Source organism: Eurosta solidaginis, chromosome 3 (assembly GCF_040869045.1).
Source record: "Eurosta solidaginis isolate ZX-2024a chromosome 3, ASM4086904v1, whole genome shotgun sequence".
Taxonomy (NCBI): domain Eukaryota; kingdom Metazoa; phylum Arthropoda; class Insecta; order Diptera; family Tephritidae; genus Eurosta; species Eurosta solidaginis.
The window spans coordinates 18,244,175-18,268,844 of record NC_090321.1 but is presented as its reverse complement, the minus strand read 5'-3'; the positions used below and the strand labels follow the sequence as shown (position 1 = coordinate 18,268,844).

General features: G+C 38.2%; 2 protein-coding genes across 2 annotated transcripts in view; one reads left to right on the top strand and one right to left on the bottom strand.

Annotated features, from left to right (window-relative positions):
• The window catches only part of LOC137243399 (maltase A3-like), a 47,526-nt gene that overhangs the window by 534 nt on the left and 22,322 nt on the right, over window positions 1-24,670 (top strand). The window lies entirely within an intron of this gene.
• Mal-A6 (Maltase A6) lies at window positions 20,204-23,292 on the bottom strand. Its single transcript, XM_067777373.1, is given in 4 exon segments — window positions 20,204-20,758; window positions 20,865-21,208; window positions 21,291-21,398; window positions 22,073-23,292. Coding segments are annotated over 4 exon segments (1,761 nt in total). The 5' UTR covers window positions 23,174-23,292; the 3' UTR covers window positions 20,204-20,550.

Below are 24,670 nucleotides of genomic sequence, written 5' to 3'. Positions count from 1 at the left end.
CAATGGTCATTGGGGTTTTGACAGGGCACTGTCCCATGGGTATCCATGCGGTACGTCTCAATATACTGGAAACTCCATGCTGCTGCAGCTGTATGGAGGATGATGAGGTGGAATCACCAAATCACTTTATGCTTGATTGTCCAGCTTTTGCCAGAATTAGGCGAAAGTACTTCGGTCGCGACTCACTTGGATCTCCCGAGGATATATCCAAAGTTGAGATCGGTATCATTCGGAGCTTTATCGTTGCTACCCAACGATTCTCTAAGTAGCTGGATCTAGGTCACCGTTATTTTTGGTGTATGTGGTATCACAACGGACCTTCGTGTTGTCCAAGTGAGCTATCCTTATCAGGGCAGCTACCACCTAACCTATCCTATCCTATCCATAGTTTGATGGCACTGACGAAGGTTGTTCTGGAAGATGAAAGATATGTATAGAGAGGCACAATAAGATTAAAGGTCCTGCCTGATTTTGAGAAGAATAACTTTTCGTAGAGGTATTCTGGCTGCCTTTCCTGAATTAATTGGTTTAAAAACACTATGTTTCGGTAATTTAGAAAGCTCATTAGACTGCAGTTAAGTATTTTGGCGGAAAATTCCGATACGTGATCAAATTTACGTTTGGAAAATATATATCTTGCGCAATTATTCAAAGCAAGTTGTAGCCTCTTCTGTGATTCACAATCCAGATTACCGAAAACAGCTGGTCCAAACGATATCAGTGGAACTATGAGAGTTCGCACCAGTTTCAATTTCCCATTAATTGGAATTAAATCGGCTTCCTCAATACGAAATAGATTTTGCGTAAAATATAGCTAATATGGTCCTTACACCCCAGGTATGAGTAACTCATATAACTAATGGTAGTGCCTTGCAATAACAAAGATGGCAATGATCGTACTAGCTCCCATGAATAGGTAAAGCAGATGGCCTTAGTCTTTTTGTTGCGTTTAAATGAAGCTTGTTATTATTTGCCCATTAAGAGATACTTTCAAGATCTTCATTCATTCTGAAAACTAGGTCCTCTGACAGGCCAATTGGACGAGACAAATATACCTGTGCATCGTCTGATACACTCATGCAATAATGGGTCACGTCGTTTATAAACATTGAGAACAAAATGGGACCAAGTGGCAACAAATACGATAAAACCTATCTGTCTAAAAAGATAGCAATCCTGGTGGCATGAACAGGAATGTGTCATCTCTAGGGCGTTTTAAAACGACCATTGTCCTGCCAAATTTGTTCTCCCTTTGTTGCAATCTCTCAGTCCACTTAGATTTGTAAGATATTGCACGGATTAGAAGGACAAAAGGCCAAAGCTTGCATTTGATAACTGACTGTGGCTATTTTTGGTTATACGCTGGCAACTTGCTCTCTATCTCTGATAAGGTGAGCCTCCAGTAAGCTAAGAAGATGATGTGCTGACGCCTATTGTAGCCAACGTTTTTACAACAGTTTTTTGAAAAAAAAATATGTTTTGGGTTTTGGGGAGTTTTTGCTGAAAAATTTACCCTTCCGCCATTTTTTTTCGCAGGCTCAAAAATGATTTTCTTAGATATGCATAGTGGAACTTTTTTTCCTGACCCCTAATCCTATCCAAAAATCGATGGCGCGATATCGGTTAATAAATCCACTCAGTCTAAAGTATATACTTCGCCCCACATAGTTGGTGTTGAGAATTGAGCTAAATAATCTCCGAGGCTAATAAACTTGTAATGGTTTTATCACCTCTTCAAATCCCCCCGTCATCAAAAAAGAGAGAAACTTGACAAAAAAATTAAATTTGAATGTGCAGCAAACATATCTTTCTTACACTACCACGCACGTGGAGGAAAAATCAACAAAAGCTATAGCTTAAACACAAACCTGTTTATGTGGCAGTTTTTCATCATCCTTCCACGCGTATGTATTTATGGCTCTTTAACGAGGACATATTATCAATTTTAAATATTGAAAATAAAAATGCAGATATGCAACTGTGAAATTGATATGATTCAAAGAAGAGAGTTCTACGGAAATGGCAATGCCTGAATCAAGCCAATGGCATTCACGTGAATACGTGAACGGAGGAAACCAACATTTCACACCGGAAGAATGCAAAACAGTGACTAGAATACAAAGTAATGCACATGTGTGCCAAATCTTGAATACAAAATGCTATGTCTGCAAATAACGCCCACACTCTGCATCAGACAAACCCTACACAAACATTTCCTCTCTTGAGTTCTATGACTCTATGTGCACGTACACACGCAAAAACAAACACACACATGCAGGCGATTTATATATTGCGTTAGCACAATCCAGCTGGATCTAAAAATGAGATGGCATGCATGTTTGGGTGGCAACGGTGGAATTAAAAGGAAAAACTACGTTGCAAGCATATTACAGAGAACTAAAAGCCCGATATACCGCCTAGGGTGTGAGGACTAAATGCTTACAAGTTTCCGCGTTCTACGAACGGAGTCTACAACGCAAATAAATTCTTTCTCAGAAGTCTTGAATTTTTCTTTTCCCGGGAATTAAATCTGTCGCTTTCAATATGGTAAACTATCATAGTAGTTCCATTTTACTGCCGCTACAATATATATGATCGATGGAAATAAAAGCAAAGGAAAGTAAAAAACGGAAAAGAAAATGAAAAAAAAGGAAAGGAGAAGAAAGGAAAGGAAAGGCAATGAAAGGAAAGGAAAGGAGAGAAAGGAAAGGAATAGAAAGGAAAAAAAGTAAAGAAAAGAAAAGAAAAGAAAAGAAAGAAAAGAAAAGAAAAGAAAAGAAAAGAAAAGAGAAGAAAAGAAAAGAAAAGAAAAGAAAAGGAAAATACGGAAAAGATTGGAAAGGAAAAGAAAGAAACAAATAAATGGAGGGGAGAGGAAAGCTGTTATTCTCAATCAAGACCCTAGCTGGAGCCGGACGGCGTACTATAAATTTTTTTAAACCAGTGTTAAATTTTCGTTATCGAAAAGTTAACTGTTTGATGTAGGTGACGTGGTACAAATAATTTATCTACTTTTTATCAAAAATTTTTAAATATTCGATCGATAAACATCGTTACATTTTTTATCAAAATTTTTAAATATTAAAATGTAACTGAAAAAATAGATGATTTACAGAAAATATATCCAAAACTATCGAAAACTATCAACAAGTCGATTTGCTAACAAAATGTATTAAATTTGTTATCCAAAATTTTTCGAGTATTTATCGAAAAGCTATCGAGCGAAAGGAGTATTATTATCACTACAACAGGCAAAGACAGTTATCATTTGTTTCTCCATAGACGGGTTCATACAAAACGTATCACTCCAACTCACACTTACAAACAGAACAAAAGTGGATGTAGTCGTATACTCCTTTGCGACAGGCCATGTTGCGTGATTTCAAGAGTGCATACACTCTGGCCAAAGAATATTAGGTAAAAGTCTAGTTGAGGGGTCGACTGGTAATACTCTTCCGAAAATATCGGGAGTGGTATCAAACGACGCGTATTGACGTCAGTATTAATAATCCGAAGACGGAAAATAAAAAATTTAACTCGTACAAAAGGTATTAACGAAAAACCGAAAAATTACCCGCGGGTCCCTCCGAAACCGGGGGTAGGATCCATAGTATTTTTGCACAGAACACCTTTTTGCGCTTATAACAAATTACCCTGGGTGGGTCCAACACAGGCTTGGAGACCAAAACTATATTCGCGCAAAACACTTATGCTCACATTTTTTTTTGTGGATAAAACAATATTACAACAATCACATGAAAATCGCCTACATCAACTGAATAGCTGGGCACAGCTGCTCGACTGCTCTTATAAAAATCTTGGATGACATATGCGTACCCTTGACAAAGGCCAACTAACAATCCTGTGTCTACTCGATTTCTCGAAAGCCTTTGACTCAGTCAATCACACACTACTGTGCTATAAGCTACAAAAGTATTTTAGATTCAGTATATAATGCTCGAAAAATGATAGAAAGCTATTTATCAGGCAGGATTCAAATTGCTATGAATGGAACAGATGTGTAAGAGCCGATGGAAATAGTTGCGGGGGTCCCTCAGGGATCTATACTTGGCCGTTTGCTTTTAGTCTTTTTATTAACGATGTGTTCAATGTATGCAGATATGTAAATATGCTCGCTTATGCCGATGATATTCAGCTGTACTTGGCTGGTGACTTTAGTGCTACTCCTGATCTTAGCCTTAAACTCAATAGTGACTTTTCGGCGATATTTGGTCGGGAACGCTGTTATAATAACCGTCAATAAAGCTAAAAACCTTGGAGTTATGTTGAACTCGAGCCTCACTGCGATCGATCATGTTAACACAGTAGTGGGTAAGGTATATGGGACTCTTCATAATTTGAGGCAAATTGTGCCCTATACCCCTCTTCACATTAGGAAAGAACTTGCCATCCAACTCATTGTCCCAATCATTACGTATTCTGAGTTAGTTTACAACAAGCTAGACTTAAGCTCGGCTCATAAAATTGAGGTTGTGTGTAATCAAGTTACGCGTTATTTTTATGGACTGGGTAAGCTTGACCATATATCTGCATGGAGAAATAGAGTTTTAGGATGCAACTTATTCGATTACCATAAGGCTAGGAGCTGCATTTTTCTTTTCCGTCTTATTTCAACAAAGTCGCCGCTGTACTTGTACGATAAAATATTCTTTAATAAATCGGCTAGATCATACACCTTAGCTGTCCCTATTTTTAACTATGTAGAGTCTACTAGGTTGTTTTTCGTCAACACCATACGTCTCTGGAATTCTATTCCTATTGCTGTAAGAAACTCTCTAAACCAAACCAACTATAAACAGATTCTTTATAGCTTTTTCTCTAGTGATAACACTTGAGCTTTTTATCTATTGGCACTTTTGATATCTATATATTTCTCTATACTCCTTAACCTTTCTGCTTCTACTTCACTCGCATTTATTTTGTTTTTTTTGAAACACAGCTTAAGATATAGAACTATATATATGTAAATTAATTAAAATAAAAAAAATAAAAAAGGTAAGGCGCGATAACCGCCGAAGAGATTTAAGGCCGAGGTTCTCTCCCAATTTGCGTCGTGCTCCTCTTGATTTTCCCTTCAAATTGGCCGGACGGGACCTACATGTTTTATGTCGACTCCGAGCGGCATCTGCAAGGCAGATGAGTTTTCACTGAGAGCTTTTCATGCCAGAAATACACTCGTAGCGCTTGCCAAACACTGCCGAGGGCCGACCCCGCTTAGAAAAATTTTCTTCTAATTGGAAAACCCTTATTTCTAAAATTTTGATGTTGCTTTGCCCGGGATGTGAGCCCAGGGCATACGGTGTGGTAGGCGGGGCCCGCTACCATCACACCACGGTGGCCGTAAGTTATGTTAAGTGTAAGTTAATTAGTATTAGTATAAATTGCCTAAATTGCCTAAATCTCAGGACAGAGATAAAATTTTTCTTTTCTGCCTTCGGATTATGGTTGTCGAGGTCAATACGCGTCTTTTGACACCTCTCTCGATATTTTTAGACACGTACTAGCAGTCAACCCCTCAACTAGACTTTTACCGACTATTAACAGCTGTCGTTGCTTAATTTTCTTTGATATATATATAAAACTTTTAAAGAGAACCAAAATCAAATAAATCAACAAGATTCCACATCAGCAAATATTTTTCAAGTAACCGCAAATAAAAGAAAACATGTATTTGTGCATGGAAAATTTCTAGACATGCTGAAATACATTTACAATTTTTTACTTTAACTAAACTTTTAAATGTTTACGTACATCACGTCAGAATGCATACCATAAGACCATTACGACAAAAAAACTGACACGCGTCAAGTAGAAGTGACAGATGAGACGACCTGTTATGTGTTAACAAAGAGCAAAGACTAAGGATAGGTACGTGCATCCAAAACTTGACTTAACCGAAGCAACAGGACCAAAGTCACATACAATTAAATGTGCTGATATTTATACATAGATATGTTTATACGTATATGTGTGGATGTGTGGTGCGCCTATGATACGCCGCAGTTAAAGCGACTAGTTGGAAACTAGCTCAGTTACTACTACTCACTTTTTCTTCTATTTTGTTACTAGCACTTGGCATGATAGGCTCCTAGCAAGTACTCAGGTGTATTTTCTCTCACGACAAATTCATTTCTAATCAACCAAATATTAATTATAAACTAGTAAGTAAGGCTAAGTTCGGGTGTAACCGAACATTATATATCATTAACATAACATTTCAGCTGAGAGCTGAGAGCTTTGGGAACAAAATTGTCTTTTTCATGGATACATACAAATGGTAATACTAAAAAGTGGAGCAACTTGCCTTTGCTATCTTTCTTCAGCTATCAATTCGTTTTATTTGAATTATTTTTTTTTTAATATGAAAATTTGGTTAAATTTTTTTTTTAAATCACCCATGAAATATTTTCGAAGCGCTCTTAATTAATTTCTTTAATCTTAATTAATTTCTTTCATTTTAAATAGCGATCAGAGATGAGTGCCAAGGAATCTACATATCAAATTTCATTAAAATACCTCAAAATTTACTCAAGTTATCGTGTTTACCCACAGACGGACGGACGGATGTGGCTTAATGAATTTCTTTTTTCACCCTAAAAATTTTAATATGGAAGTCCAAATTTATCTCGATTAGTTTATACCGTTACGGAATACCGTTATGCGAAGAAAATTAATATACTCTGTGAGCACTGCCCATCTGAGTATAATTATAGCTGCGTTTGTTTCGTACGATTTCGTAGATAGTTTATAAGTGGTTTTTAATTCCATATCACATACGTTTGGGAAATATCGACCAAATTGTAGACCAATGGTGACGTTTTTTGGAACGATTTTCATGCTTTGTCAAATAAGGGAAAATCACCATGTAGGAGAATGAACCTAGGGTAATCCTGGAATGTGTTTGCATGACATGGGTATCAAATGAAAGGAGTATTTTGAAAGGGAGTGGGCCTTGGTTCTATAGGTGGACGCCTTTTCGAGATATCGCCATAACGGTGGACCGAGTTCACTCTAGAATGTGTTTGTGCCATATGGGTATCAAATGAAAGGTGTGGATAAGTATTTTAAAAGGGAGAGGGCCTTAGTTCTATAAGTGGACGCCTTTTCGAGATATCGCCAGAGAGGTGGACCAGGGATGACTCTAGAATTGTTTGTACGATATGGGTATCAAATGAAAGGTGTTAATGAGTATTTTAAACAGGAGTGGGTCTTAGTTTTATAGGTGAATGCGTTTTCGATATATCGACCAAGTGTGGACCGGGGTGACCCAAAACATCATCTGTCGGGTACCGCTAATTTATTTATATATGTAATACCACGAACGATATTCCTGCCATGATTTCCAGTGCTTTTTATGTCGCCCTGCAGAACTTTTTCATTTTATTCTACGCAATATAAATGCACTCCCAAAGTTAAATTGCGCTAGCGAAAGCTGACTTTTTCACCATTCGATCTAATTCAACATGGTTGCAGTGACGCATGATATGATGTGGTGAAAGGCCCATTCAGAACAAATTTGCTCGAAAATTTTGTAGCGAACACACACACTGACCGCATTTTCAAAGTGTTACTTTTGTCTTACTTTTTTTTGAAAGTTCACTCTGTTCATTTTTTCATAACGCGCCTAAAGAAGTATTTACAGCATCAAAATATTCATGAAATGTTCAAAAAATATGCATCGAATTTCTAAATGAGAAAATATGCAAAACGAATTAGCGATATATAAACTCATCTAACACATAACGATTTTGTAACTTGGTCTGTGGTCTCTATGACCTCAAACAAAAATGTGCATGGGTTTGCAAATAAAAACCAATTTATGAAATTAATTTTACCTCTGGAAGGCACGCGCCATGTAAGAGCTGGTTTTAGAAGAAATTTCCTGGTTCTATTGTAACTAATATTCAATAACCCCTTACTTATGTACTAGTAATTGAAGTAGGCTTGATGGGTTCAAAGCTTCACTGTAATATTACCATAAGCACACATTCTATATATAAAAAGCACAGACACACAAATTCGCCCAAACAAACACATTAATATGTAAAAAAAAAAGGCCTTAATATTGTAAATTGCCCACGCGTACTAACAGTTTAAAATACCGAGAACTAGGAAAATACCCTAATATATTTATAATAGAACAAATTTCTGCGATTACACGTTCTGTCAATTTAATATTGTTTAAATGGTCTTTAGGAGTAATATTCGACAATGTAAAAAATTCATATTGTAAAAGTTTACAACAGAACTCAAGCAGGTTCACTTATTCGAATAAACTTTATGACAACGTGCCTTATGCGTTTTTTCTAAAAAAAAATTGGCAAATACGCAAAACTTTGACTTTTTTGTTTCTTTGCTTATTTATAGTATTTCTGATTTATTTTTCGGCCACGTTTTCATGTTTCAAAATATCAAAGTTTTTGGAATTAATTACTTCGGTAGGGGCATATATTTTAGACGATAACTGTTTTCTGTGAAAATGGGCGAAATCGGTTGAAGCCACGCCCAGTTTTTATACACAGTCGTCCGTCTGTCCTTCCGCTCAGCCGTTAACACGATAACTTGAACAAAAATCGACATATCTTTACTAAACTTAGTTCACGTACTTATCTTAACTCACTTTATCTTGGTATAAAAAATGGCCGAAATCCAACTATGACCACGCCCACTTTTTCGATATCGAAAATTACGAAAAATAAAAAAGTGCGATAATTCTATACCAAATATGAAAAAAGAGATGAAACATGGTAATTGGGTTGGTTTACTGACGCAAAATATAACTTTAGAAAAAACTTTGTAAAATGGGTGTGACACCTACCCTATTAAGTAGAAGAAAATGAAAAAGTTATGCAGGACGAAATCGAAAGCCCTTGGAATCTTGGCAGGAATACTGTTCCTGGCATTACATATATAAATAAATTAGCGGTACCCGACAGATGATGTTCTGGGTCACCCTGGTCCACATTTTGTTCGATATTTCGAAAACGTCTTCACATATACAACTAAGGGCCACTGCCTTTTAAAACCCTCACTAATACCTTTAATTTGATACCCATATCGTACAAACACATTCTAGAGTCACCCATGGTTCACATCTATGGCGATATCTCTAAAAGGCGTCCACCTATAGCACTAAGGCCAACTCCCTTTTAAAATACTCATTAACACCTTTCATTTGATACCCATATCGTACAAATACATTCTAGTGTCACCTCTGGTCCACCTTTATGGCGATATCTCGAAAAGGCGTCCACCTATAGAACAAAGGCCCACTCCCTTTTAAAATACTCATTAAAACTTTTCTTTTGATACCCATATCGTACAAACACATTCTAGAGTCACCCCTTGTCCACCTTTATGGCGACATCTCGAAAAGGCGTCCACATTTAGAACTAAGGCCCACTCCGTTTTAAAATACTCTTTAATACCTTTCATTTGAAACCCATGTCATACAAACACATTCCAGGGTTACCCTCGTTTAATTTTGCTAAATGGTGCTTTTCCCTTATTTTGTCTCCAAAGCCCTCAGTTGAGTATGTAATGTTCGGTTACACCTGAACTTAGCCTTCCTTACTTGTTTTTAATTTCGATAGCTTTGGTAAACATTTCTATGCATTTTTTAACTGAAACTATGCAAATTAATAACAAATAAATTTCAAAAAAATCGTAAATTTGAATTTGAAATTTTCGAACATTTTATTTTAAGCTTCATGAATTTTGTCGGGTATGTAAATTTGTAAGAAAAAAATTGTTTTTTATTTTTAATACTTATGGAAAGCATTTCTAAGAGCTTTTTACCTGACACTATGCAAATCAATTACAAAAGATTTTCGAAAAAATTGAAAATTGGGAAGCTCAATTTTCGAACATTTTATTTTAAGCTCATATAAAACTCGCGCTTTTATTTCGATAATTTTAGGAATTATTTATAAATATTTTTTAGCTGAAACTACGCAAATCAGTTACAAAAGATTGTAGAAATAATCGAAAATTAGAATGCGAAATTTTCGAACATTTTTTTAGCTCTCTCAATTTAAGGGTATGAAAATTTCTATGAATAAAACTCTTTATATTTTCGATAAATTCAGAAAACATGTCTATGAAACTATGCAAACCATTCTAAAAATCGAGTTCGATATATTTAAACATTTAATTTTAAGCGTACACAATTGTTTTTACCAGTAGATTGAAATTTTTTCCGAAAAGCATTTTATATTCTCTTCCATAGTAAGGGAATTTGGAAAGACTTATGTTGTTCTTTTTTAGACTGAAATTATTGGGCTAAGAAACTGCATACTCAAAAATATTTTCAGAAAACCTTTAAAAAAGAGTTTGAAATTTTTCTTTGTTTTCTCAAATTTTCGAATTTTTTTAAAAAGGTTTTTTTAATTCTTTTGCTGAAGTTTTCACTAAAATTATCGAAAATAGAAAAATAGTGTTTAATTAACAAAACTGAATTAAAATTTCACCTGAATTTTCGTGTTCGCAACTGTACACACATGATAGATCATGATAGATACATATAAATATTACATATAAATATTTTGGCAGTCACATTGACCATTGACTGATCGACAAGTGTGTTGGTCAATGTGACGGGTTGACAAATGTAAATGAATATGCATTGCATGTGCAAGCATTAACAACCCATTGGCGAACTCTCGCTGAGAATGCATAAATATTTGGGTCGGTACATTTAGCTCTTTGTGTGGTTTATAAGTGTGTGTGTGTATTGCATTGTTAAATGTATTCAGAATGGGGGGCATTTCCATGTAACGCTACAATAGTCACTGAATACCTATAGCATAGATTGGCAAGTTTTTCTTTTTTTAAGAAAAACTATTCTTAAACTTTAAATAGGAAAATGGAGTAAGTTTATGTTTTTTTGGTTGAAAATCAAACGCAAGAGGAGTATGAGTATCATGGCTAGCTCTAATTATTGTTGTGGAACGTTGTGATAAGCAGGATAAATGAATCAGGCAAAACATTATTTCGGACTGCTTGGCGTAATCATTGTGGCGACCAACCTTCACCAGTTTATTGTAAAGCTTTAGCTAATCGATAGTAAAAGTTCCTGTAGGTTGACTAGAACACCATTTTATGTTACATATAGTTAATCCTTTTCTTTCCCCCCAATAAGCTTAATAATAATGAAACAATTGGCCATCCGTTTAGAGCAGCGACAATTATTTTCTAGCCAACGAGCGAAGCTTTTTAAAGCTCTCACACAGACTATTGTATATGTACAAGGCAACAGCTCTCTCTCTCTGTATGGATGTACGTAACTAGATAGTAATGATTTTGTTCGCGCCCCTTCTTGAAAATAAATCATCGCCAACACTGCCTACAAATATTCTTCGTTCTAACTGTAAGTTTTCATATTAGAATGCACTCTCAGCATGCATGGCTACATATGTAAATAGGGAAGCATTAACTACCGTACACCATTGCTTGAACAGTGACCGTCGCTGTCGCTGTCCACGTCGTCGTCATCATCATCATCATCATCATCATCATCGTCATCGTTGTCGTCGTCTTCGCTAGAGCTCTAACACTACATAGCAAATACTCTCATCGCCCACTCACTGCATCGCCATAAAAAAAAAATCATTGTCATCGCATCTAGGCAGCGGTTTGTATGCACATATGCACATACGTGCTTAAATACAAAGAACTTCACACTATATGTACATCCCGTTTTACTAAAAAAGTATCAAACGGTAATCAGAAGAAATAAAGAAAATTATTACCAGATTGACACGCGGTGCGTTAGCACGAAAACTATTGCCAAATAAATACAGTCCAGTTAAAATTAAATTGCGTTTAATTTTTGAACCATAATTGTAGAAAAGGCTCTACAATTCGCCATAGGTCCTTCGAGCCGGATGTGGCTCTGATTATCAATTCTATCGACCCGTAATATTGGAATGGGTTCATCAGATAGCGAATCAGAAAATGGTTCATCACTTACTGATATTAGCGGTGGCGATGAAGCAGCCCGTAGCCTACGCGTGAAAATCAAACAACGCTCAAATCTACTGGCACGCTTGCAATCATGGAACGCTGGCGTTGATGAACAATCACACACATTACGCCAATTGGAAATCAAATTAGCATTGGTAGAGCGCCACTACAATGCGCTCGAGGAACTTCAGGGTAAGCTAGAAGAGCTTGATGAGTCACAACTAGAAGAAGATCATCGCATCATCATCGAACAATCGTACATTCAAGCAAAGACAGCAATTACCGACCGAATGGCCTCTCTGCAACCCTTAGAGAGTCCCCAGCACTTCAACAGCACCCATATTTCCACCGAGCGCCGACAATGTAGTCGCACCAACTTGCCGAAACTTCAACTGACACGTTTCAGTGGGGAGCAGAGTGACTGGTTAGACTTTTACAACGTATTTTCAACTCTGGTTCACAACAATAAGGATCTGTCTGACGTTGAAAAGTTTCAATACCTGCGCTCGTGCCTGACTGACAAGGCATCACGGCTCATTCAATCACTTGAGGTAACCAGCGCCAACTACAAGGTAGCTTTGGAGCTCATCGTCGCCCGGTTCAACAACAGTCGGTTGATTTTTCAAGCGCACATGCAACATATTTGTGACATCCAACCAATGTCTTCTGCGAATGTCCCAACGCTTCGTAATTTTATCGACATCGTCAATGTAAACCTTCGGGCGATGCAATCACTAGCAACGGCTCAGCAAATTGGCGATGGAATTTTATTGCATTTAGTATCGAAAAAATTAGATGTAACTACACGAACGCGATGGGAGGAGGAAGTATCGTCCAAGTGGGGTACCACTCAGTCGTCGCAGTTACGAATGCCAACGTGGTCAGATTTAGCCACGTTTTTGGAATCCCGTTGCCAGACGTTCAACATGCTCGGGGCAAACCCTACCACGTCTGCTTCACTTACAAAAAAACCCTTACAGAAAAAGAACCAGCTCTCGTTCGTCGTGGCCCAAGCTGCAAAAAAATGTGTATTTTGTAATGCCAGCCCAAGTCATAACCCCTTCAACTGTGACTCGTTCATGAAGCTTGATCCAGTGGAACGATATCTTAGAGTCAAACGACTAAACTTATGCATAAACTGTTTAGGTAAGAATCATTGCTCTAGTAATTGTCCATCTCATCGTAGGTGTCAACACTGCAAAGTCAGTCATCACACATTGCTACACAGGACATCTGTTGAAGGTGATAACTCCAACAACAAGCTGGCGGACAACAGCCAAACAGCTCTACAAGCCACTACATATGAAGGGGAAGTCATTCTTGCAACCGCACTGGTCGAGCTATGTAATTCGTCGGGCGTCTCACTCACGGCTCGCGTCTTGTTAGACTCTGGCTCACAGCTGAACTTCGTAACTGAGCATATCGCACAACACTTACGCTTGCCCCGTTCCAAAAGCTGCATAGAGGTAATGGGAATTGGTACAACTACTACAAAAACTCAATACACATGCTCACTTGAACTGAAGTCGCTTCATACAGCATATACTAGGAGTATCGAAGCTGTGATTCTGCCATTAATAACCTCACAGCAGCCAACGTGTAAAATAGATATAACCGAATGGAAGGTGCCAAGCAACATCACTCTTGCCGATGACAGATTTCATAAACCTAGCGGCATTGACTGCCTTATTGGAGCAGGCGTATTCTTCGACTTGCTGCTCGTAGGGCAGATAAAACTCCGGGACGGCTTGTCCGTGCTCCAAAAAACCAAACTCGGATGGATTGTGTCAGGAGTAGCTCCATCTGCACACTCATCGACTATGGGATCATCGAACACTAGTTCATCGCCAATCTACAAATCCTTCATCGCCACTAGCAACCAACCTCAGCTGGATCACTTGCTAGAGAAATTCTGGACGCTAGAAAGCCACAATGAATCTCAAAGGTTTCTCTCATCAGAGGAAAGGTACTGTGAGGAGTTTTTTGAAGCAACAACCACAAGATGCCCTTTCAGCAAAAAATTCATTGTTCGATTGCAATTCAAAGAAGATCCAGAGATACTAGGCCGCTCTCACGAGATCGCACTCAAAAGGTTAGTTGCTATGGAATATAAATTTTCACGAAATCCCTCTCTATTCAAGCAATATGCCGGGTTCATGGATGAGTACAAATCAATGAGCCATATGGTTAACGTTGAGAACAATCCATTTGGACGCTATTTTATACCACATCATTGCGTACTAAAGGCCGACAGCAGCACAACAAAACTTCGCGTCGTCTTCGACGCATCATGTCGAACGTCCTCGGGTAAAAGTCTCAACGAAATTCTTCGCGTCGGCCCAACCCTACAGGATGACATATTTACCATTCTCGTTCGGTTTCGAAGCCACAGGTACGTGCTCATGGCGGACATCGCCAAAATGTACCGCCAAGTACTGGTGCATGAAGCAGATGCGCCATGGCAAAGCATTATTTGGAGAGAGCTACCCGAGAATATGCCACAAGCATATCAACTTCAGACTGTAATGTACGGTACCAGCTCTGCACCATACCTAGCAACGAAATGCCTGCTTCAGCTGGCCAAAGAGGAGTCCACCCGCTTCCCAATCGGATCCGCCGTAACACTTAAGGATTTTTATGTTGATAACTTGATGACTGGTGCATCAACAATAAATGAAGTAATCACCATAAAGGACCAAGTGACATCGCTTCTTAGCGGTGGTGGGTTTCCATTGTGGAAATTTGCAGCAAATCACATAAGCATCATTGAAAATGTACCTCAAGAAGACAGGGAGGAAATGGTCAAACTAGGTGATTCCGAATATGTCAAAACTCTAGGACTAAAGTGGTCGCCTAAACCAGACGTTTTTATCTTTTCTTATAATACTCGCTCATCGCAGCTGAAGATCACGAAAAGATCCATATTATCACAGATAGCAAGCTTTTTCGATCCCCTTGGTCTGCTTAGTCCGTTGATCGTCTCCTGTAAACTGCTCATGCAACAGCTGTGGCAGCTTAAATTAGACTGGGATGAAAGCGTTCCACAGGATGTCTACACACAATGGCAAAACTTTAAACAACAACTAGATCATATCGATAACATACAAATTCCAAGGTACGTTCCAATTAACACTACTACTGAAATCCATGCATTTTCAGATGCCAGCACAAGGGCTTACGGGGCATGCATCTACATTGTCACTCGCACATTGCAAGAAAAGGTGTCTGCGCTGGTGTGCGCCAAATCTCGGGTGGCTCCCAAAAAGGAAGTGAGCTTACCCCGCTTGGAATTATGTGCCACAATGCTTCTCGCAGAACTACTTCAGTCTGTGGTTACCATCTTTCCTACCACTGCAGACTACATCCACTGTTGGACAGACTCAACAATTGCCTTGTGTTGGATTCGTGGCGAACCGTCTAGGTGGACAGTCTTCGTAGCCAACCGAGTTTCAAAAATTCAGCAGCTGACATCGCGTTACAAATGGCATCACGTACCTTCGTCGCTTAATCCTGCTGACCTGGTATCTCGCGGGGCAACAGTAGACGACGTCAGAAACAATCAACAATGGTTCCAGGGACCCGCATTTCTCAAGACGACATCTGAAAATTGGCCCTCTTCAATCTACAATGTTCCGCCTGATTTGCCAGAACAACGCAGACAGCGGGTAGTCTTGCTCATAGACCAGTCTACGGACATAATAGCCGAACACAAGCACATCAACAATTATGCCAAGTTTCTTCGCATATTCACTTATGTGAAACGTTTTATTACAAACACCCGCCCGTCGTCAATCAGCCCGGAAGAAATGTATTCAACTCTCCTAATGATTTGTCGTTGCATTCAGCAAAAATACTTTCACAACGAGTATACCAAACTTCGAAGTAATAAACCAGTGGATAGATTATCAAAATTAGCAGCGCTGTCACCGTTCATGCACAACAACATAATACGAGTTGGGGGAAGGGTGAAAAATTCAACACTCCCGTTTGATGCCAAACATCTTATTGTCTTACCACATTCACACCCATTCGTTCACGCTTTAATCACACACCATCATCGTAGGAACCTTCACGCAGGAGCGCAGACGCTACAGAACATTATTCGGGATCAATTTTGGATAATTGGTGGTCGAAATATTATCAGGCAAGTAATCCATAATTGCGTAATTTGTTATCGCTTTCGGCCAGTTGTTTCAGAGCAGATGATGGGTTCCCTACCTGCCTCACGCATAACAGCATCATATCCATTCGAGAAAACAGGGGTCGACTATTGTGGACCCTTTCTAGTGACACAACAAATAAGAGGGCGAACTCCAATCAAAACCTACATCGCTGTGTTTATATGCTTCACAACAAAAGCAGTGCACTTTGAGCTAGTGCCCGACCTATCAACAGCAGCGTTCATCGCAGCACTCAAGCGTTTCATTTCCCGCCGCGGAAAGTGTCGTGTAATCGTCTCCGATAACGCAACCAACTTTGTTGGCGCAAATCGTGAGCTCAGAGACTTGTTGAAGTCTTTCATTGCTAAAGAACATATCGAATGCGTCGAACAGTTTTGCAAAAACGAGGGCATAGACTGGAAGTTCATACCTCCAAGGTCTCCACATTTCGGGGGGCTATGGGAAAGCGCCGTCAAGCTCGCTAAGCATCACCTTCGTCGCGCCATAGGTCTGAACGTCTTATCACATGACGAACTACATACCGTCGTCTGCCAATCAGAGGCAATCGTAAATAGTCGCCCATTAACCCCCATTTCGTCAGATCCCAATGATCTTCGACCATTGACACCAGGCCACTTCTTGGTACACAGGACGCTAACTAGCTTACCAGAGCCTAATCTATCATCGGAAAAAATAAGCTCTCTGAAGCGCTACCAAATCGTTCAATACATACAACAACAGTTCTGGCAGCGTTGGCACCACGAATATATAAAGGAGTTACAGAAGCGCTCAAAGTGGAATACAATCATGGCAAACTTGAAGGTGAACGATTTGGTATTGCTGAGGGAGGAGACGACAGCTCCACTCAAATGGCCAATCGGAAGAATTACCAAAACTATTCCTGGGGACGACGGTATGGTAAGAGTAGTGGAAGTCAAAACTGCAGATGGCACATACAAACGAGCAATATCTCGTGTGTGTAAGTTGCCCATTGACTCAGAACCAGTCAAGGAAACTCATTGAAAGCAAAAGCTTTCAAGGGCGGGAGTATGTTCGCGCCCCTTCTTGAAAATAAATCATCGCCAACACTGCCTACAAATATTCTTCGTTCTAACTGTAAGTTTTCATATTAGAATGCACTCTCAGCATGCATGGCTACATATGTAAATAGGGAAGCATTAACTACCGTACACCATTGCTTGAACAGTGACCGTCGCTGTCGCTGTCCACGTCGTCGTCATCATCATCATCATCATCATCATCGTCATCGTTGTCGTCGTCTTCGCTAGAGCTCTAACACTACATAGCAAATACTCTCATCGCCCACTCACTGCATCGCCATAAAAAAAAAATCATTGTCATCGCATCTAGGCAGCGGTTTGTATGCACATACGCACATACGTGCTTAAATACAAAGAACTTCACACTATATGTACATCCCGTTTTACTAAAAAAGTATCAAACGGTAATCAGAAGAAATAAAGAAAATTATTACCAGATTGACACGCGGTGCGTTAGCACGAAAACTATTGCCAAATAAATACAGTCCAGTTAAAATTAAATTGCGTTTAATTTTTGAACCATAATTGTAGAAAAGGCTCTACAATTCGCCAGATTTTATAGAAACATTTTGAATATCCTCCACTAATAAAATTCAAAATTATCTTTAAAAACATATAAATTTTGAAATAAAAAAAATATTTTAATCGTTGAGCATATATACTAAAATGCCTTACTATGGAGATAAAAAAAAATGTAAGGCGCGATAACCTCCGAAGAGATCTAAGGTCGAGCTTCTCTTCCAATTTGCGTCGTGCTCCTCTTGATTTTCCCTACAAATTGGCCTGACGGGACCTACATGTTTTATGCCGATCCCGAAAGTCTTCACTGAGAGCTTTTCATGGCAGAAATACACCCGGAGCGCTTGCCAAACACTGCCGAGGGGCGACCCCGCTTAGAAAAAATTTTCTTCTAATTGAAAGACCTTATTTCGAAAATTTTGATCTTGGTTTGCCCGGGGTGTGAACCCAGGGCATACGGTGTGGTAGGCGGAGCACGCCACCATCACACCACCGTGCCCACCACACTACTCCACGCTTACTATGGAGATAGTATAAGTTTATCCATTGAAATTACAACTTTGAGTACTTCTAAAACAGCCTTCACGATATTTTCGAAAAATTTTGAAATTTGCACATATTTTTTAATTTTTGACCACTTTTACCGAAGGGTCAATGATGACGTATATAAAATCGAGACTGAACGATTTTGTCTATTTGGGAACCAGCAAAAAGAATGTCAGGATAGTAATTAAGTTCGGGTGTAACCGAACATTACATACTCAGCTGAGAGCTTTGGAAACAAAATAAGGGAAAATCACCATTTAGCAAAATGAACCTAGGGTAACTCTGGGATGTGTTTGTATGACACGTGTATCAAATGAAAGGTGTTAATGATTATTTAAAACGTAGGGGGCCTTAGTTACATAGGTGGGCGCCTTTTCGAGATATCGCAATAAGGGTGAACCAGGGGTGATTCTAGAATGTGTTTGTACGATATGGGTATCAAATTAAAAAGTATTAATGAGGGTTTTAAAAGGGAGTAGCCCTAAGTTGTATATTTGAAGGTGTTTTCGAGATATCGACCAAAATGTGGACCAGGGTGACCCAGGACATCTTCTGTCGGGAACCGCTAATTTTTTATATATGTCATACCATGAAGAGTATTCCTGCCAAGATTCCAAGGGCTTTTGATTTCGTCATGCAGAACTTTTTCGTTTTCTTCTACTTAATATGGTAGGTGTCACACCCATTTTACAAAGTTTTTCTAAAGTTATATTTTGCGTCAATAAACCAATCCAGTTATCATGTTTCATCTCTTTTTTCATATTTGGTACAGAATTATGGAATTTTTTTCATTTTTCGTAATTTCCGATATCGGAAAAGTGGGCGTGGTCGCAGTCGAATTTCGGCCATATTTTATACCAAGATAAAGTTACTTCAGATAAGTACGTGAACTAAGTTTAGTTAAGATATATCGTGTTTTGCCCAAGTTATCGTGTTAACGGCCGAGCGGAAGGACAGACGGTCGACTGTGTATAAAAACTGGGCGCGGCTTCAACCGATTTCGCCCATTTTCACAGAAAACCGTTATCGTCAGAATCTATGTCCCTACCAAATTTCACAAGGATTGGTAAATTTTTGTTCGACTTATGGCATTAAAAGTATTCTAGGCGGATTAAATGAAAAAGGGCGGAGTTACGCCCATTTTGAAATTTTCTTTTATCTTTGTATTTTGTTGCACCATATCATTACTGGAGTCGAATGTTGACATAATTTACTTTTATACTGTAAATATATTAAATTTTTTGTTAAAATTTGCCTTAAAAAAATTTTTTTTTTTAAAGTGGGCGTGCTCGTCATCCGATTTCGCTAATTTTTATTTAGCACACATATAGTGATAGGAGTAACGTGCCTACCAAATTTCATCATGATATCTTCAACGACTGCCAAATTACAGCTTGCAAAACTTTTAAATTACCTTCCTTTAAAAGTGGGCGGTGCCACGCCCGTTGTCCAAAATTTTTCTAATTTTCTATTTTGCGTCATATGGTCAACGCGCTTTCCAAGTTTCATCGCTTTATCCGTCTTTGGTAATGAAGTATCGCACTTTTTCGGTTTTTCGAAATTTTCGATATCGAAAAAGTGGGCGTGGTTGTAGTCCGATTTCGTTCATTTTAAATAGCGTACCCAAGCACGAATTTCGAGTAGTTAATAGACCTTAGGAGAAATGGGTGGACGAGCCAACAGAGAGCATAAAGCAGCGAAAGCTGAGTGGTTCAGTTATCAGTTTGATTTAAGCACGCTATCAGTTGCGAAGTGAAGTTTAATTGCGAATTACTCTTAAAGTAGTCTAATAAAGACCATTTTGTAATACAGAAATGAAGTGTTTTATTCAACAGTTTAGCGATACGAACGTAAGCAGAAGGTTACAAATAAGCGAAATTTCACTAAATTCGTTACAGTATGTAATTTGTATGTAAATGAAACTAAAATGTATGCATTTTTCTTAAGAACTCATTAAACATAAACAATTTTTATTTTTTAGATCGCGGGTTTGAATCGAGCTCAAGGCCTAGCAATAATTATTTTAGCATTATTATTATGATACATTTTTTCTTAATTGAAAATATTTTAAATTAGAATAGAAGAAAGAGGAAAACTCTAAATTTTGCTAGGCCTTGAGCTCTATTCAAACCCGCGATCTTACAAAACAGTAGACCGATATAACAACAAAAAATTGTTTTTATATTTTGTTGTTTATAAAAAAATATTTACTCTACTACTTCAGTTTAATGTATTTTTTAAACGTTTTTTTTTTTTTTTTTGTTTAAAGGATTCGTAGCCTATGCCGATTCCACGATGATCGCTTCGTATGCGCTCAATTGTACATGATCAACAGTAAGATTATCACCCACTTTTCTTGCAGAAATCATGTTGGATATGAGAATCTTGTAATTTCCTTTAACTTTGAGCAAGTCGGTTACATCAGCCGTTTCCTCTACATTCCACACATTAGCCAAGAGAATATAAGATTTTCCATTTTTCAGCGAACTATTTTTGTAGTGGAAACAAAAAACAAAAACAAAAAAGATCTAAAGTTATTTTCAAATATCATTCCATGCTTTTTTGATATTGCTTTACACTTGCTCTCACTTACCGTTTGATGGCCAAAATGTTTTCACCAAGAGCACCATATTTAACATCGCCTCGTTGTATCGTTTTTAATTTTCTCATCTCCACTAATTGCCTATAAATAGTGTAATGACTCTTTGGCGCTGCCATCTCAGTCTCAACATTTACAGTAATATAATTTGGATTAATAGGCAACCAAGTTGTGCTGTTTGTCGAAAAACCAGCATTTTCGGCAGCGCTCCATTGGAAAGGTGTACGCGCTGGGTCGCGTGTATAATCTTGATATATATCGGGATTTGAATTACATGCTGCTGTATCGCGACTATCTTCCCATGAAATATTCAAATCTGTCATGCCGATCTCTTCACCCTTAGTGAACATTTGTTTTTTAAATTGAATTACTTCTCAAAACAAAAATATTAGGCGCTCACTAGTAGTTGATCGTACTCACCATATATGTAATAGTAACGCCCGGTAGGAATGTTGCCAACATATTCATTAGATCGATACGCTCCTCACCGAAACGACTGCCAACGCGACGTTGATCATGATTGCCCATCTAAATAACATGTCAAAACATACATACATATGTAACAATTATACGATTTTGAAAGCTCTTTACAACATAACAGGTTCCCTGTCCCCTGTATCATATATGATTCATGTTAGCAATTTTGTTCCGTGTCCGATATGTTCGTGTATCATATATGTGCAACCTTATTTATTTTCTGTTTTTCGTATGGGACGTGGCTGTATAGACTTTGTAAACTGTAAACAATAGCGGAACGATACAAGGTGGCAGCATGGAGACATACCTACAAACATAAATAAAAATCCCATGTACTTTGTTTTTGTAAATTCGATGGACAAATGTCAAAATCGTACTGCGCCGGAAGTTGATATATCAAATCAAATAAAAAAGGTTTATAATCAGCTGTTCCATGCTGGCATCTTGTATCGTTCCGCCATGCTGTAAACTTAAAAAAATTAAAAAAAAAATTTGGTGATTTTCAAATAGTACAGTAAAATTCGAAAAATTCGTCAAATTTTTTTTGTTGTTTTTGTATATATATTTTTTTTTAATATTATCTTTAAAAAGCTTATAACTTCAATATTTGTTCCGACGTAATTACGAATCTCGAAAAAAATGTTTGAGGGTGGAGCTCTTCGCGGATATTGTTATATGGTAGAGGGAACCTGATAAGCCAACTCTTTAGCTAAACCGAAACTTACCACCCAATTGGCTGTATGTCCTGCTGGCATCTTTTCCAACCAGCTGCTTATAATTTTAATAAATTGTGGCGCCCTTAATTGTGTATTATTCTTATTGCTATTACCGCCAACAATGAATTGGAAATTAAATGGCATTTGCGCGCCATCAAGTGTGCCATTACCGTAAAATCTCATTACGTAATCCAAATTTGACCAAGCTTCAGTTAAAAGTACACGCGTTTCACCGCCATATATGCGCTGATAGTCTTTAAGTAGTTGACGCCATTGATATACCATATCGATTGTTTCATCCAAATCTTGTGTATAGATATGACGCAAATAGTCAGGATCATCTTTGTCATCTGTCCATCCACTTAGTGGTTCATCAGGATAGCGTCCATTCTCATCGACGTCCACCTCAAAACACCATGGTACAGCATCAATACGAAAACCGCTTACACCACGATCAAGCCAATATGTTAGTACACGTTTCATTTGAGCGACAACAGCTGGATTGCGGTAGTTCAAATCGGGTTGCTTGACAGCAAATTGATGTAGATAATATTGTTGACGTTTCTCATTCCATTCCCAAGCAGAACCACGGAATTGTTGTACCCAATTGCTTGGTGGCACACGATTTCCCTCCTCATCCAAATAACCATCATGCTATACATAATAATCTTCATAGCCCCGTTCGCGGTTGACCGATTTAATAAACCATTCATTTTCATCACTCGTATGATTTGGCAAGAAATCCAAAATTATTTTTAATCCACGTTTTTTGGCTTCCGTTACAAGATTATCAAAATCATCTAATGTGCCATACTCAGGTTGTATATCGAAGAAATCGGAAATATCATAACCAAAATCGGCCATTGGTGAAAGCCAAACAGCAGCAGCGCCCAATTCCCTGAGATAATCCAATTTGGATGTAATACCCTTCAAGTCACCGATGCCATCACCATCCGAATCCTTAAATGAACGCGGATATATTTGATAGAATAGCGCTGCTTGCCACCAATCGAGCTCGGGCTCAGCTACTTGATTGTTCGTATTACCGCAGGCATGAATGGACTGCTGGTAAATGGCGAGCAGCCAAGTTAAAATAAATATTATGCGCATTATCCTAGAAAAAGCGCTGCGTTACGTTTGGTGTCGTATTTTGCTTTGTTATTTTGTGCAATATGTATAAAATAATACTGATACTGATTTGCAAGGTTTGTTGTCTATTTATTGGGATTTTTAGTAAGCTTTCATTAGGTGTGCGCTTATCATATCAACTCGTCCGTTGCAATGCACTTTTCGAAAATTTCCCTCAAGTTCTTGACAAACTAGCATTTCAATCAGTTCAATATCTTAAGTGCTATAATTTTTTTTAAATTTGTCGTAATAATTTCGATAGAAAATTGTTTTGAGTGTGTGATGTTTGTAGTTTTAGAGGGTGAAGGCAAGTAGTCACTTAACATGATAACGGTTGCTCCCCTGTGACAGCTGTACTTGTGATAAAATTGGAACATTTGGCCTTGGCTTGGTCTTCATTGGGTGCAGTTTTCCGCAATTAAACAAAAATAAGAACTAAATAACAATTATTATTTAGCGTTGTAAAGCTCATTAGTTCTTAAAAATATTCGTGTAAATGTCATTATCTTTAGAAACAAAATACAAATTGCAGATTGCGATTGTGATAGGTCATCTTCTTGAATTTTACTTCATCCTCAGCGAACTTTTCGGTTGTCAAGCTTTGAGCTCAAGCACAACTGCATGCATACTGGTATTAAAGCAGATGTCTCTGTCAGGTCAGACATTTGAATATTTTTTTACTTCAGACACAGATCGAAAAATGTTTATATTATCGACCAATTATTCTCAGATCGTTTCTCCTTAAAGATGTGGGAAACATTTTGATCAGCACTTTAGGGAGGTCAACCTTAGCCAACCAACTCCCTCTATGTAGGAATCAATTTGGCTATCAGTCCGGAAAATTCACTTAGGCACCTATTCAGAGCATCTCGGAAAAAAGTTTAAAGCCTTTGGAGTCTAAAAATATAGTCCTATGTGTTTTCATCGAAATCTGAGGAGTTCTCTATAACACGGTACATCAAACTATGGAACATGCTATGATTACCAATGATCATTCGCTGGATGATATCCATGCTAAAAAGAAGAAAAATAAGTCTTATGATGGGAGAGACAACTGTGTCATTTGTGACTCGTAAGAGGTGCACTCAAGGGGGTGTACTCTTAACTCTGCTGATGCGCTTAGTTCCTTGTTCTTCAACAAGGCAACACTTGTTGCACCAAGACTTCAAAATATCTCTGAGCTGAAGAGCGGAAACATGACAAGGCATATGAAGGTAACAAGTAAATTCATATGAAATCCCGTATTATAAAAACGTGAAGACAAATGGCCTCAGCACTCAAAATCTCACGGAATTTCGTGACGTTCATTGTAAACATAGCTCTTTAGGCAACAAGGAAACTATATACTGACCCTGGTTCAGAGCTCTGGTTCACGCATGGATCTAGGTTTGACGAAAAAAAAATGGGGGCTGTTATCTATGGGTCTAACTTCAATAAATTAATACAAATGTGCTGCTATCGCACAATTCGAGGTGGCAA